The sequence below is a fragment of the Suricata suricatta genome, chromosome 8, assembly GCF_006229205.1.
Source record: "Suricata suricatta isolate VVHF042 chromosome 8, meerkat_22Aug2017_6uvM2_HiC, whole genome shotgun sequence".
Lineage (NCBI taxonomy): Eukaryota > Metazoa > Chordata > Mammalia > Carnivora > Herpestidae > Suricata > Suricata suricatta.
In genome coordinates, this window is record NC_043707.1 from 133,857,671 (window position 1) to 133,874,008 (window position 16,338).

Genomic DNA, 16,338 nt, shown 5'->3' on the forward strand with positions numbered 1-16,338 from the left:
CCCCCCCCCCCCCCCCCCCCCCCGACCTTCGAGAGTATAAACGCCACCTTCTGGCTGTAGCGGCAGAGGAGGAAAGGCTCATGTCCCAGATTTTATAACCTGCTCTAAGCAGGTGCAGAGGGCTCCCCGTTGGTGGCGATGCTGTTTTCCCATTTGAAGAGGAGGCCCGCTTCCTGCTGATCTGGATCATTTAAATGTCTCTGCTGGGGGAGATGGCTGTGCCCTCAAAGAACTGGAAGACAATTCTTCTGTGATTTCTACTCTTCTCTGCCAGCCATCTGTAGTTAGCTTGGGGGAAGCAGCAGGACCAAAATCAAAGTGGCTGACTTCAAAACCAGAACTTCCCAGAAACTGGGCCTCAGCACTGAAAAACTCCCATCTGTATAAATAATTAAAACCACTCTGCTCCCCGACTCCTGCTGCAGAGGCCTGCGCACAAGGTAGTGGAGCAGGGGGCCGGGGAGCAGGCCGATGGCCTGGGGGAGGGGCCCAGGCTGCAGCCGGCTACTCGTGGTTTGAAGCTGGACTAATCAGGAACGTACTCCCCCAAAAAGACAGAGGCCCAAAACGTAGCGGTTTGAGGCAGGGAGCCTCACGCCTGCAAACTGCAGCTTTCATTTCCTCTAAGATACATAGGGTACCCCAGGGGCTCTTCCTCTCTGTGGATCCCGGGCATTTTAATGAGCGCCCCGAGCCTGTGACGAGAGCAGTCTCTTCACAGGGACCCCCGGGCAGGCTGCCCGGTTTCTTTGAGGCGCAGGGGCCCTGGGAGGGGCCTGTAGGAACACCGCGGGGAGGTAGGGGGGCTTTCTCTGCGGAAGGCAGAGTGCCTTCCAAGTGAATGAACATCAGACAACCGGTGGAGGCCATAAAAACCTGTGGCGTTTCTTTGCAGAGTTTTTAATCTCGAGAAAATAGCTTTTTCAGAGCGAATACGCCTCTCTCCAAGCAGAGAGAAATAAAGTTTTACCAATCTTTTTTTTTTTAGGGTGGTTTTTGCTTTCTAAACTATTATGATTTTTTTCAAATTTATTTATTTTTATTTTTTAACTTTTTAAAAAATGTTTTATTTATTTTTGATACAGAGAGAGACAGAGCATGAGAGGGGGAGGGTCAGAGAGAGAAGGAGACACAGAACCGGAAGCAGGCTCCAGGCTCTGAGCTAGCTGTCAGCACAGAGTCTGACACGGGGCTTGAACCCACGAACGTGAGATCTGACCTGAGCCAAAGTTGGAGGCTTAACCGACTGAGCCACCCAGGTGCCCCTGATTTTTTTTTCAAATTTATAGTAGAAATATATTATGCTTCTATAAAGTCCTTCTGAGTTCTCTCTCATTTTTTTGGTTCCCATTGACTTTCCTGAATTAGTTGGGGGCCCAGAGTATCGATGTGTGTTGCCGTCATTAGGACAGCGTCTATCCTCAGGAAGTCCTCCTTTCTGGAGGTTTCGGGCCAGGCATTAGCAGCTCTCTTTTTGAGTTGACTTGAAACGACAGCTTTTCCCGGATTCAGAAAATCGGCCCAGTTTGGGGCGCCAAGGCAGGGTCTGTGGCCAATTGGCCAAGTTTTTAGCAGCTTATGTGGAACATAACTCTCTGGGTGTAGAAAAAGTGCTAATTTTGTGACATCATCCAGGCCTGAAAATGATTTGGGACAAATGTCAGGTGCTGGGTAGCGAAGTCTAAATCCAGAAAGGGCAGAAAACTTGGTTAACACTGGAGTTGGCCCCTGGCAGAAACCTGGTGGTGCCCGAAGTAAAGAATCCGCCCTGGGCAGGCTGAGAGCCACTCCAGTGATGGAAGCCTCGTCGCTCGTCCACTGCGTAAATGTGTTCAGGTGGCTGGACTGTGCCGGGTGCTGCGCTAGATTCTGGGGCGGGGTGGGGGGGCCAGAGATGGCTCAGAGGGGGTCCCTTACCCTTGATTAGTTTACAGTCTAGTAGAGAGAAGACCGCAGAGAAACTTAAGCATTACAGGTGCTAGAAAAGAGGAGGGCAAAGGGGCCCAGAGTGTGTTTTGGGAGGAGAAGAGGAAAGCCATGGAAGGGAGGCTTGAGCCGGGTCTGGGAAGACAGAAGGGGCCTAGCTGAGCAAGAGGCGATGTTCTAGGCAAAGAACAGCACAAGCGAAGCACGCAAGAGCGAAGCAGCCTGGTGCGTCCAGGGAGATGCGGTTTAGTTTGCTCACTGTGACGTGACGTGGGACACACAGAGGCCCAGGGAGCGGAGGGTAGGCATGGCGTCCACCATGGGGCAGGCCATGCTCGCTGCATTGTCGCTGTTTTTGGTGCCATCTCAGTTCCTTGGTTTGGGTTTCAGCAGAAGGGCACCTGGCTTAACTTCTCTGTCTCTCGCCTCTTTGTAGGAATTCTGGGTCATGAACACCTCGATCCAGAGCACCATCATTCTTCTCATTGAGCAAATCGTGGTCGCTCTTGGGGGTGAATTTAAGCTCTATCTGCCCCAGCTGATCCCACACATGCTCCGTGTCTTCATGCATGACAACAGCCCTGGCCGCATCGTCTCCATCAAGGTGAGTCCATGAGGGCATGGACTCTAGAGAGATTTCCAGCATCCGTCACAGTCCGAGGATGGTCAGCTAAGAGGCAGGACCCTGCTCTGAGGGACGGGGTGAGATGCTCCATCCACGAGACCGGATCCAGAGAATCTGATCCCGGACGCGGTGCAGTTAACAGGATGTTTACAATCCTCCCTCGATTGTCCTTATGTTTTCTCTCCTTTCGTGGATTATTCATGGTAACTGTTTATTCCCACACCAGTTTTCTCTTATTTCCTAGCAACTGATTCCTTATCAGTTGAAATAAGCTCGGAGAAAACAAAACGGTACCTAAGCAAAGTAAGAGAGGGGGAAGTGCTACCAAAGAACGTAGTTCAGGACCACTCACGGAAGGCCTCACAGGGTCCCCCCGGAATCTGGAGTTACCTAGACCACCGCCCTGCTCTGGGTGCTTAGGTGCTTGGTGCCCGTGCTCACTCATCACCAGCCTTCTGCTCCCCCTCGCAGCTGCTGGCTGCCATCCAGCTGTTCGGCGCCAACCTGGACGACTACCTGCACTTGCTGCTGCCTCCCATCGTGAAGCTGTTCGATGCCCCCGAGGTCCCCCTGCCGTCCCGCAAGTACGCGCCTGCCCTTCAGGGCCGGCCATCGCTAGCCCTCGTTAAGCCGTTCGTGTTCTGTCGAAAACACCCTTTTCTTAAGTTCCCAGGCCATCTTTCCATTTCACTGTGGTGGTGGTTGTCATCGTTACCTCCCTGTATTTTAGTTCAGAAATGTCCCAGGTTGATGGAAATCTTAGCTGTCCCCACCCCACTGGGAGAGATGTTGGATCTGTGTCACGTGAGACTGGAGAGGCCATTCCTTCCTGTTTGGTGCTGACTATTAAGAGAGCACCCCCCCCACACACACCCACCGCCACTTCTCGCACTTTAGGACTGCGTGTTAGCAGCTACTGTCTGTTAACAATTGCAGGGCAGCGTTAGAGACGGTAGACCGCCTCACAGAGTCCTTGGACTTCACCGACTACGCCTCCCGGATCATTCACCCGATTGTTCGAACCCTGGACCAGAGCCCGGAACTGCGTCCCACGGCCATGGACACGTTGTCTTCGCTTGTCTTCCAGCTGGGGAAGAAGGTGAGGCAGGAGCCCTGCGCGAACGTGCTCTCCGGCCTGCGCTTGGGGAGATGACCTTATCGCTGAAGGTCTCTTTGTTAGTCTGTAGGTCTCAACGACCGTCAGAGAACTAAGAATTATTTGCTTTTTTAGTTCCTTCATTTTGTTTAGCAAATATTTCTTGAGCCCCCTGTGTGGGCTGAGTGCTGTCCCGAGGGTAACATGGTAAACAGAACGGAGTCCTTGTTCTCATGAAGCTCGGAGTCCAGTGAGGCAGAGCCAATGAGCACGGCCTGTCTCATAGAGCACAGAGTGTGAGTGGGGGAGGGATGCTGTGTTTTTAGGGCAGGCCGCGAAGGCCTCTCTCATAAGTTGACGTTTGAGCAGAGACCTAAACGTAAAGGTCTGAGCGAGCCCAGAGAGTCGGATCCCAGCAGGAGGAGCAGCCAATGCAAAGGTGTGAGGAGATAGTGTGCTTGAAGTGTCCAAGGAAACAAAAAGGCAGTGTGGCCCTGGAGGAGTGAGCAGAGGAAAGGACTTGGTGTTCAGGTCACAGAGATGAGGCAGTGGGACATAGATGGCCGGTGGGTCTCAGATGTCCCTGGACAGCCTGGGTCAGTGTCAGTTGCTGGCAACCTGTTAGAAATGCAGATTCTCGGGCCTCTGCCCAGACCTGGACCAGAAACTTTCTGGGTAGCCCGGCAGTCCCTGGTTTTATAAACCCTCTGGGTGTTACTGACACCCATAAGAATTTACACATCTCTTTTGGGGGCCATGATGAATACTCTGGCTTTGACCCTGAGCAAGCTTAGAAGCCTTTGGAGGATGTTGAGTGCAGGAATGCTGTGATCTGAGCTGATTATGCTTAGTGCTGTGTAGAAGAACAGACCAGGCCAAGGGTGGGAGCAGGGAGAGCACAGGGGCCGTCCTGGGAGCCCAGATGGAAGATGCTAGGAACCAGGATTGTCGTGTGTGTGTGTGTGTGTGTGTGTGTGTGTGTGTGTATTTGTGTGTGGGACAGAGACAGAGAAACACTGAGCCACCCCAAACCCAGAAGAACTAGCTGTAAATAGTGGTGGTGATACTCCTTTCTCTGCTTCCCACTCTTCAGAGTGGCATCTCTGACCTCTTCCCTCTCCTCCAACAGTACCAGATTTTCATTCCAATGGTGAATAAAGTTCTAGTCCGACACCGAATCAACCATCAGCGCTATGACGTCCTCATCTGCAGAATCATCAAGGTGAACAGCACTTTTCTTTCTGTTTCAAAGTCCCCCATTGTCTTTCCTCTTGGGTATTCACGTGGTCTTAGCTGTGGGAGCACATCTAGCTTCTGAGCTCTGACCCAGCGACGGGCAACCCTTGTCTGTAAAGACAGCAGGTTTTGCTCGCTCTCTAGGCGACCTGGGCTCTGCTGCCATGATTCGGCCCTGCTGCTGTGGCCTGCATGTGACATTTGCATGCGGTCACCACAGCGTGATTCTGTAATAGCTTGCATGTGTTACAAAACACTAATCTCCCTTTGTTTTATGTGTGTGTGTGTTTTTATTCCCGACCATGTGAAAATGTAGTAACTCTTCTTGGCTCTAGGACTAAACAAAGCCAGGCCAGGGGGTATTTGCCGTCCCCGCTCCCAACACCCCCTCCCTTTGATCACTGCCCCCAGTTGTTGGGACGTTGGCAGCTGCGTGGCTCACACTAGAGCCCGTGCGCTCAGTGAGACCAGGAGTGACCAGCGGGGATGGGTCTGCAGTGGGGAAGATGGCCCACCCGGGCTCATTCTGTCCACGCATGTAACTTTCTACTTCTTGTGGAAATCCTGACATTTCCAGAAGACGTGACCCTGCTGAGGTTGAATTAAGGGTATTTTCTAAACCGGAAGGCGTTGTAGGGTTGTTCCGTAAACCTCTGCTTGCAGGGATACACCCTTGCCGATGAAGAAGAGGACCCTCTGATTTACCAGCATCGGATGCTGCGGAGCGGCCAAGGCGACGCGCTGGCGAGCGGGCCCGTGGAGACAGGACCCATGAAGAAACTGCACGTCAGCACCATCAACCTTCAAAAGGCAGGTCCACGGTTTCCGGGGGGACCTGGAAAGGAGAGCCCCGCTCTTCTCTCTTGTCCAGGACTCTTAGCCCTTGCTGCCATCAGTGCAGAACAACCAAAGACCAGCCCAAGCGTTCTTCCGAAACTCCAGATACCGTGAACTCAGGTCATTTTTGTCTCTTCCTAGGTGTCCAAATTATACATTTTTTAAGTAGAGGGTAAATGTAGAACAAAGTTCTAAACTTCCTTGGAACTTTGATAGAATTTTTTGTTGCGAGTAATATTCTCATCTTTTATATGACCGGGGCCAAACCAGTGAGCCCCCCAGTTAGCACCGAGACCGATGCAGGCTCTTCAGAGCATTGCTCCTCAGACTCCTGAGACTTGCAGGGCTTCCTGACTGCTGGGAGCTGGTGGAAAATGCTTTGTTCGGACTTGGGCGGTCCAGGGTCAGCCTGCGTTCTGCATTTCCACCAGCATCCTATGTGATGCCCCTGCTTCTGGTCCACGGACCACACTTTGAGTAGCAAGCTTTTTTTTTATGTTTATTTTAGTTTTGAGAGAGAAGGAGAGCAAGAACGAGCGGGAAAGGGGCAGAGAGCGAGAATCCCAAGCAGGCCCCGTGCTATCAGCACAGAGCCCGACGCGGGGCTTGAACTCACAAACCATGAGATCACGACCTGAGCCAAAGTCAGACACTTAACCGTCTAAGCCCCCCGGGTGCCCAGCAAAATCTTTCAGATCTTCACAGATGAACACCGAATTCCCTGTGCTGACATAAGCCTGGGACATAGCAAGTCTCTCACCATAGATGCCACCAGCCATCCGCTTAAAAGATAGGCAGGTTCAAAGCATCACTGGTGGATTGGAGCAGAATAATCGTTATGTTCCCGACTTCTAAGTAAATACACCAGGTGGCTTATTTCCCACCTTGTGTACTAGTGTTAGTGCTTCTGGGGACTGTAAGCGGCCCTGTTTGGATTTTACTGTGGTAGATCCTGCCTTTATTAGCAGTTCCCTCACAGCAGCTGCCCTGCTAGTGCGGGATGGACCGAGGTAAGGAAGCTGCAGGATTGGGTCCCAGCTGCCCTGCTCTCTGCTTTTGGCCAAGATCGTTAAGATTTGAGTGTGTGTGTGTGTTCACACAGCTTGGAGCCCCTGGGGCTTATCACTGACTGTTGAGCCAGCCTTCTCCACCCGCACAGGCAGCTGTAAAGTGAGCTCTGCTGAGAAACGTTGGGTGATCAGAGAGGGCGGTGGTGACAGAGTCCTGGGGCAGGCACGACGCTGCTTTCCCTCCGTGGAGTGTGGCCCGCTAGTCAAGACTCCCGGAGAATGGGAGGGTCACCAGCCGCTCACCACCCCCGGGCGGTTGGCGAGGCTGCCCTGCTGACACCTCACACCCCAGGGAGGGGCCGGGCACAGAGGCCAGATTCATGTTTCCACCCAGATGTTTTCAGCCCGCCTGGGTTCAGAATGTCCTTCCAGCCGGGCAGCCGTCCACCCTCTCTTAGAGCTTTGTTCGGACTATTTTAGGAAATTCCCCAGTAGTCTCGTTTGCTTCCAGGAAGGTTTGCCCTCTACCCAGGACTTGGAAAAAGAAGCACCACCCTTGCCAAACAGAAAGAAGAAAGTCTCTAGTTTATCTCACCTGAGAGAACAGACCGAGGCCAGAAGCCCTTGGCAGGCGCTCGAGCCAAGGGCTCTCAGACCTACTTGTGCCTCCGCACGTTCTCGCACACGGAGAACTCGGGGTCCGCGCAGCCCCCGCCTGGTTTCCCCTGCTTTCAGAGCGACAGCGCGCCCCCTCGGCCATCCTTCTCCTGGCTGTGCTTCTAGAGGGGTTAGCTGGGACGGAAGACATAAGAACCACTCGCATATACCTCTAGGATGCCCACCAGGATTTTCAGCAGCTTAATTATCTTAGGAGCAGCTGTCTGGGCTTTCATTCTCCAAGAATAAGCCGAGGTGTGTCAGCATGAGCCAGCGTCACCAGCCGAGGCCGTCTGCAGCAGGTGGCGGCAGGACACTGGCTGGTGTCCACAGTTACGGCAGAACCCAGAGACGCAAGACTGGATTGTGTTTTCAGGGAAAGAACAGTCCAGAATGGGGACTTAGCCTATTTGATAGATGGCGCAGGTGTCCATGAAGCTAAGGTTTTCAAAGACTGATTTGCTACCGTTTCTTAAACAGTAACAACAATAATAACAATAATAACCACCAACATTTATTGAGTGCTTTCAACGTGTCAGGCACTGTGGTGAGCACTTTATGTATATTGACTCATTGAGCCTTCACCCTGTGAGTCAGGTGCTATCATTACTGTAACCGTTTTACAGATGTGGATGTTGAGGCTCTGGAAGGTTAAGTAACGTAATCCAATGTCTTCCGGTAATGGTGGAGCCAGGATTTGACCTAGGTAGTGTGACTGCAGAGTCAAGTCTCTTAGCCACTGTGCTGCGTTGCCTCTGCCTTACCCAGGCTCAGCTTCATGTCACTAGAGGGAAAAGACATTAGTGATCCTCCCTTGTGTATGTTCAGCTTGTAGAACGCCATGCACCGAAGGGGCGCCCGAGTGGCCCAGTGGGTTAAGCATCTGACTTCAGCTCAGGTCACTGTATCTCATAGTTTGTGGGTTCGAGCCCCGCCTCGGGCTCTCTGCTGCCAGCACAGAGCTCGCTTCAGATCCTGTCTCCTTCTCTATCTGCCCAGTCACTCCCTCTCAAAAATAAAGAAACATTTAAAAACATTTTTTGGCGAGGGGTTGGGGGGGAGCAGCTGAGTGCCTTGATCAGTTAAGCGTCTGACATTGGCTCAGGTCACAATCTCGTGGTTCACGAGTTCAAGCCCCACCTCGGGCTCTGTGCTGACAGCTCAGAGCCTGGAGCCTACTTTGGATTCTGTGTCTTCCTCTCTCTCTCTGCCCCTCCCCTGTTCGTACTCTGTCTTTCTCTAAAAAATAAATAAAAACATTTAAAAAATGTTTGGTGGGGAGGCGCCTGGCTGGCTCAGTTGGTTGGGTATCCGACTTCAGCTCAGGTCTTGATCTCGAGGTTCATGAGTTTGAGCGCTGTATCAGGCTCTGTGCTGACAGCTCGGAGCCTGGAGCCCGCTTCGGATTCTGTGTCTTTCCCTGTCTGTGCCCCTCCCGCACTCATGTTCTGTCTCTCTCTCTCTCTCTCTCTCAAAAGAATAAATACACATCAAAAATAATTATTTTAATGTCTTGTACTACAGAGCAGCTATCCAGAGACCTTTTGTGTAGGGAGGAAGCCACAAGCCTCTGGATAGAAGAGGACTTGATGTTCCCATTTTGTTCAGCAGAACAAGGTCTAAAAGTCAAGTAACTCGTGTCAGTCTCCCTCCTGGCTCAGGATTCTCATTGTATAATCATTGACAATCATGCACCTAAGTTTTCAGTTTGTCTCATAATATCTGTGTTAGTTTCTGACATAAAATAATAGTTGCGATGATGTCACTCGCTGATAACTCATCAGAAGCCACGGCAGGTCTCCGGTTTACCCCAGGGAAGTGACGGGCTGAGTGGTGGATGGCTAGGTGCTGTGGCACGTGGGGATGCCTTTCATTCTCTGGACAATTTCACTTGGGACCCTCTGCTCTGATTTGCTTCGTTTCCCTCGTTTAGGGAGGATCCATGTGTCTGTTCTGCTGGAACATCTTTTTTGTTGTTGTTGTTTGTTTTTTTAAATTTTTAAGGTTTATTTACTTTTGAGAGAGAGAGAAAGAGAGAGAGAGTAGGGGAGGGGCAGAGAGAGGACACAGAATCCGAACCAGGCTCTAGGCTCTCAGTGAGCTGTTAGCACAGAGCCTGATGTGGGGCTTGAACTCATGAACCGTGAGATCATGACCCGAGCCAAAGTCGGACGCTTAACCGACTGAGCCACCAAGTGTCCCTGTGGGAAAATCTTTTACGAATATATTTTAGGGATGCCTGGGTGACTCAGGTGCTTAAGTGTCCAGCTCTTGACTTCGGCTCAGGTCACGATTTTGAGGTTTGTGGGATCGAGCCCCGTGTTGGACTGTGTACTGATGGCGTGGAGCCTGCTTGGGATTTCTCTCTCTCTGCCCCTTCCCAGCTTGCACTCTCTCTCTCCCCCCCACACAAAAAATAAACATAAAAAGAATTTTAAGGATGTATTGTAAAAGTTGGGCTAGGCCAGTTGAAAGAGATGTTGTTCTGAGAATACTAGCAATCGTTTTCTGCTCATTTCCTTCCAGCTGGGCTCTTTAGATATTTTTATCCCCTGACGCAGAAGACCGAGGCTCAGATGCAACACACGAGTCATCTGCCCAGAGCGCTATGGCTGCTGAGGGCCCAGCCAGCATTCCAGCCGGTGCTCCTGACCTTGCAGTTGTAGGCGCTCACAGGAGCACTAACTGTGCCCAGCACCGCTCTGAATCTCTTACGCATATTTAACTTAATTAATCCTTAAAACACCCTGTGCGGTGGGAACTATTACCCTCATTTTACAAGTGAGGACACAGGCACAGAGAGGTTACTTGCCCGAGGTCAGCCAGCCAGAGAGTTAGATGACAGCCATGTGACGTCAAGCCACCAAGCTCCAGAGAGCGGCTGCAGCCCCAGAGCCCATCTCCGGAGCCTGGACCTTCCCGTCCACCCCCCTGAGCTTCTCCTGGTCCTAACTGCATGCCTGGAAGGCTCGGAGTCTTGAGGAAAGTTGGAGGGATCAGAACGTAAAAATTAAATCTGTTCAATTCCTTTCGTCCCATCCCACCGCAGCGCCGTGTTCTGGGCTCAGGCTCTCCTGATCGGAACACAACTCACGGTAGTGGGAGCCTGAGCATCTTCCCTCTCCCTGTGCGACTGTCCACTGTCAGATGAGCCAGGGTCCTCCAGCAGAGTGCCCAGGGCCCGTTACACCCTGCAGGGGCCGTTAGGCTTTGTGAATGCACTCTGTGCGACGGGCCCATCCATCGTGGGTCTGCAGAGCTTTGGGCTTTGCTGATAGAGATGGGGTCCAGCACAAATGAGTTGTAAAATCGCCCTTTTCTTTATTGTGCTATATTCCAAAGGCTGCTACTTTTGTTTTATGGCTTCTAATTAAATGTTACTCTCTTGTATTTGTGCTTTGAGGGAATTTTGTCACGAGAGGTGGTGATTTTATAAATCAAAGACGGAATAATCATTAAATAGATGAGGGCTCTTCACAACCGGCCTTCGAAGCTGATGGTTTTTCAATTGTCACCTGGGGGTTACAGGCCTGGGGCGCTGCCAGGAGGGTCTCCAAGGACGACTGGCTAGAGTGGCTGCGGCGGCTGAGTCTGGAGCTCCTGAAGGACTCGTCTTCGCCTTCCCTGCGCTCGTGCTGGGCCCTGGCTCAGGCCTACAACCCGATGGCCAGGTATGTCGTGGCCAGGCGCCCTCCTCCCCAGCCTCAGGATGGAATCAAGGGGGTCAGCACTGAGAAAACGACATATAAGACTTCTTTTTTATCAGCGGTCACGGTAGAAGGGGCTAGTATTTTTAATTTTGTCACCTCGTGGTGGACAAAAATTAAAAGGCAAATTGAACAAGGTCATATCACAGGAAACGCCCCCATCCTAACCTTGCTGGCTGACCTCTCCTTGGTAGACTTAGGTCCAGGATTTTAGTTACACAGTCATATACAACTCTGGACACAGCGATGTAACGGTTTACCGTAACTGCTTCCCAATAATAATGATACTCTAAGTCTTCACTGCTGCATCGCAAGTCACCCCAGGACTTGCTGGTCTTAGACAACAACAGTCATTTGTTTTGCTCCTGAAGCTGCAGTTTGGACATGACCTGTGGGGACAGCTCGTCTCTGCTGTTTGTCCAGGGTCAGAGGACCCACTTTCAAAGTGGCTGATTCACACTCCTGGCAGGTTGGGGCTTTTGAGCGGGAACCGCCCTGGGTAGGAGCCTGGTTCCTGTCCGGGTGGCTCATTCTGTGGGGGTCATTCATAGAACACTGCCAGGTGCAAGAGTGAACGTCCCCAAGAGAACAAGGCGGAAGTGTATGGGATTTGTATGATGCGGCCCTAGAAGTCACACAGCATCACTTCTGCCGCACTCGTCTGTTCAAGGCAGTCACTGAAGCCCACTCCCATTCGAGGGAGGACGTAACGGATGCTGTCTATCGGTAGAGGAGCAGGAAGATTCTAGGAGAGCATATAGAACAAGAGATACTGTGGCAGCCATCTTTGGGATATATTATTTCCGTAAAAAATACTGTTTTAAATAATAATTCTTAGGGGCTCCTGGGTGGCTCAGTCACTTAAGTGTCCGACTTCAGTTCAGGTCATGATCTCACAGTTCGTGGGTTCAAGCCCCACGTCAGACTCTGTGCTGACAGCTCAGAGCCTGAGCCTGGAGCTGGCACAGATTCTGTGTCTCCCTCTCTCTCTGCCCCTCACCCCTCACTCTCTGTCTCTCAAAATAAAATAAAGACATAAAAAAAATTTTAAATAATAAACCTTAAACAGCCATTGAAGATTTGGTTTATAAAAAGTCGTACTGCATCTGAAAGATTGACAGTATAACGTAAATGAACGAAGTGGAATACAAGATCATGTACATTTGTAATTTCAAAACACTCGTACACAGGGAAGAGATTAGAAAGTAATACAGTGGTGATTAAGTAGGAAGGTCTCAGGAGTAGTTATTTCCTTTGTCAGTGTTTTTCTGTTTTCCAAATTTTTCTACAGTGGGTAATAATTTATAATGGGGCATAAAACGCTGGGTTTTTAGGCTTTAAAAATAGCTCCTAGGATCTCCCTGGTTATACAGGGTGCAGCTTTCCTATGATCAGCTGATCCACGGTAGCTCTTTTCTGCCCCAAGTCACATTTGATCATAGCGGCATCCAAAAGAGTCTTGTGATAAAACGTGTATATATGTATTTATCCCCGTCATGCCAGCTGTGTGCATTCGGCCGTCGATGTGGGTTAGAAAGCTTCTTTCTTAATTTACATGGGACTTCTTTTGGTCTTCATGTTATCCTTTGAAGTTCGCCTTTTGTTTTTTCCGGAAGATTCCAAAAGTATATACATTGGTCTGGCTTAACTTTTGAATGTGTAATAAAAAAAGCCTATGTGGAGGCATCAAATGCTCAACGCCTCTATTATGAGCACATCTTACAGTGTCCAGCCCCTTCCCCAACACTGACGAAAAAGAGGGTGGGATTGGAGTCCAGATGTCGGGCCAACGTGTCTGTCCGGGTGACGCATCTCTGACTCCAGGGCTCTGTGCGTCTCCGCAGTGAGATGGGCGTAGAGGATCCTTCGAGAATTTATGGATCGGGATTCTATTTGCTAACGCTTCTAGTTTCTTAAGTTCTGCTGTTCTGTCTGTGGCCCTTCAGCTAAGGGACCCGGTTGTATGTCAAAAAGCAGTCACGGGTGCTGCCTCTGCCACTTCTGATCTTAGGAATCTGGACATGACCTGAGAAGCTTCCCAGGAATCATTTGGGGATCATGATGTCCTGAATCTGCTAATGCTAAGTCCCCTTTCTGTTCATGCCCTCCAGTGAGGAGAAAACATGCCAAATCCACCAAGAAATGTGCCTGTGGAGCCAGGTTATTTCCCCTCACACCCCACACAACTTCCTGTGCACAGAGTCTGTGCCTGCGCTCTGAATGCAGGAGTCCTGGCCAAGTGTGCTTGCGTGAAGGGAATTAACATTACTTAGAACTTAAAACTCCATTCCTCAACACATTTAACCACGGTTCAAGTACTCAGTGGCCAGGGGCTACCGAATCGGGCAGGAAAGATACAGAGCATTTCCAGCAAGTTCTATCGAACAGCACGAGTCTGTGTGTCTGAGCAAAATCGGTGACTCGGGGAGTAGATTGATAGGTGTGGCTTCATGGCACAAGGCACAATAGGCATTGCCAACATCTTTTTCCACTCTCTCCACCTTCAGGGATCTTTTTAATGCTGCGTTCGTGTCCTGCTGGTCTGAGCTGAATGAAGACCAGCAGGATGAGCTCATCAGGAGCATCGAGTTGGCCCTCACCTCGCAGGACATCGCTGAAGTCACGCAGACGCTCTTAAACTTAGCTGAATTCATGGAACACAGTGACAAGGTGAGACTTTTCCCCACTGTCCAGATGGGGTCTGACAGGACGCAGGTGGGAGGGAGAAGGGGCCCGGCCGCCATGTTCCTAGGCCATGGTTCTGCTCTGCCCTAGGGCCCCCTGCCCTTGAGAGACGACAATGGCATCGTCCTGCTGGGTGAGAGGGCTGCCAAGTGCCGAGCGTATGCCAAAGCCCTGCACTACAAGGAGCTGGAGTTCCAGAAGGGCCCCACGCCTGCCATCCTGGAGTCCCTCATCAGGTAGGCTCGAAACCCTTTGTCATTGCTGCCTTCATCCGAAATGACCTCCCTCCCCTCCACTGCCCGGTGCCAAATCACCACCGTCACGTGGAGACTTCTGCTCTGTGAAACGGCCCCCTGGTCCTGCCAGCACGTTTACATGCAATGTGGCTACAGACGGCGCTCCCCACCGTCGGAGCCGTAACTGTCATTTCTGTTGACCCTCGGCACATGGGCTCGCGTCGTTTTCCAACCTGTGCTTGCTTGTCTGAGTGAAATGAGCCCAGACGCGATTCCGGGCCCCTAGCAGCCTCGGAACGGCGGCCGGGAGACCTGGGTTCGAGCGCACTTGCGGGTCGGAGCACGCGGTCCCGGCTCCGCTGCCTCAAGGGCCGCTGGGGTCTTACTGCCTGCGTCTTCCTCCTCTGGGGTTCTGGGGGGTGTGACAGGCAGGGGGAAGGCTCAGACTCCTGAACTCTTCCCTGGGTGTGGTTACGGGCTCTCCTCTCGGAAGATGGCTTCGAGTCTTCTGGGTACGGCAAAGAAATAGGTTGTTTAATAAATTTTCTGCTCTTACGAAATTAGAAGCAGCCTCCAGTATTCGTTCCAGCTCCCGGAGAACTGTTTACTTCCCCTAATGATGATCAGCGAATATTAACTCTGGGATTGAATTATCTCCGTGTAAATGCTAACACGGTTGGTTATTTCACGGCAGATAGTTTAGGGGAAAATCACCCAGCTAATAAGTGCCTCCTCTGTGGCTGAAACGGTCTGCTGTGTATAGTCCTTCCTTCACTTGAGAGATGATCAAATAGCCAGCTTGTCGGCCAGCCCTGCTTTTGGGTGAACGCTCAGTATTCCTGTAAACACTTTAAAAAGTGACCGAAAGGAGAGAGAGTCATGTTTTTGTCCAAACGAAGGGAACTTGGAGAGACCGTTGATTTCTAAGATACCACCTGCAAACAGATGTCCGCAGGCCGTCCTCGAGGGTGGGCTTCCGTCTCACATTAGGTCCAGCGGGTGTGAAAGGCCTCCTCTCCGCACTCGGGCTTAGGTGCCACCATCTTCCTTGATAACCGACGGAAAATCTGGCAGCTGCACATACTAACCTCAGTGTCAGAGAACTAGTTTTGCGTGTCAGTTTCCTTGCTGAACTTTCTCTCTGAAATCTCCCTTGTCCCTTGTCCCACCCCACGTCTCTCCCCATATTTGAAACAATCACAGAAGCACTAGTGTGTATACTGATCTGTAACAGGAAGGTCGAGTCAGAGGCCCGGAAACATGTCCAAGAAGGTCATTTGCTTCTTATGCTGGTATAACTGAAAATAAGCCTTCAGAAACCCCTGCAGATTGATCTTGACTTTAAGAACACAGACACATAGAACCCGGTGCTCCCAGATGAAGCCGGTGCCCGGAGCTCTGGTTTTGCCCCAGCCTGACTGAGCCGAGGGCGCAGAGCCGCCTCCCTTCAGTGGTCTCCCCGTGTCCCCATCAGGCTGCCTTCCTGTTTCCGCTGGCCACTGTTCCTACCGGAAACTGCTCTCCCTAAGCCCCCATGGCAATGATCTGCCGTCATTGTCCCTCCACAAGGTTTCAAGAAACAGGCTGAGGCAAAGCTGCCGTCAGAGAACGTGTGCCCCGCACCACCCGGTCCTCGAGCTGAGCCTCATGGAAACCCCTCCCAGGGGTCCCACCACCAGGATTGCGTGTGGCCCTGAGTTGCTGCTCAGGGCCTGTGCTGGAGACGTGGCTCCTCGGTGATCGATTAAACTCCCTTCCTCGCAGTGGCTACCGGGGAGCTCGCAGCCCAGGTCCCGGCCCACCTCTACAGACCCTGGGCCTCTAACTGACTGCAGACCCTCGACCTCTTTTGTCTGCTGCCCCCCCCCCCCCGCCTCCCAGCTTTGTTTTGCCTTTCCTGCTCTTTCCCTTCTCTGTCTGTGCCCTTTCTTAAAGTCGAGTCTAGTATATCTCCATCGACTGGCTTAAATTCTCTTTGAAACAATCAGGTTAGCGGTTTACAAAACTGTCTTTGCACAGCTGTTTCTTAGTTTTTGTTTTTGTTTGAAAAAGCTCTGCTAAGCCGACAGTGCTGTTCTCTTGCTACTGGTCCATCTGACTTTCTGCCTGTTGACATTTTTGCTATCTACTCCAGGACAAATTAAATCTTACATGGAATCCCCAAACCAGGCTCACACTGAGGCAGTATAAACTATGCCCAGCTCCTCAAAGCTTCTATGTGCCAGTAAGCACAATCGCTTTGTACGAGAACAGAGGATTAAATGGTATTGAATTATTTGTAAATATACACACCACACACACACACACACACACACACACACAC

General features: G+C 51.3%; 1 protein-coding gene across 2 annotated transcripts in view; it reads left to right on the top strand.

The window, feature by feature from the left end:
• The window catches only part of MTOR (mechanistic target of rapamycin kinase), a 137,306-nt gene that overhangs the window by 46,183 nt on the left and 74,785 nt on the right, over positions 1–16,338 (top strand). For both annotated transcript variants that reach the window (XM_029946054.1, XM_029946053.1), the window contains exons 21-28: positions 2,363–2,530; positions 3,023–3,135; positions 3,488–3,650; positions 4,777–4,869; positions 5,547–5,693; positions 10,916–11,058; positions 13,602–13,764; positions 13,870–14,015. In XM_029946054.1, coding sequence (XP_029801914.1) covers positions 2,363–2,530; positions 3,023–3,135; positions 3,488–3,650; positions 4,777–4,869; positions 5,547–5,693; positions 10,916–11,058; positions 13,602–13,764; positions 13,870–14,015 — 1,136 coding nt within the window. The remainder of the gene's footprint in view (positions 1–2,362; positions 2,531–3,022; positions 3,136–3,487; positions 3,651–4,776; positions 4,870–5,546; positions 5,694–10,915; positions 11,059–13,601; positions 13,765–13,869; positions 14,016–16,338) is intronic.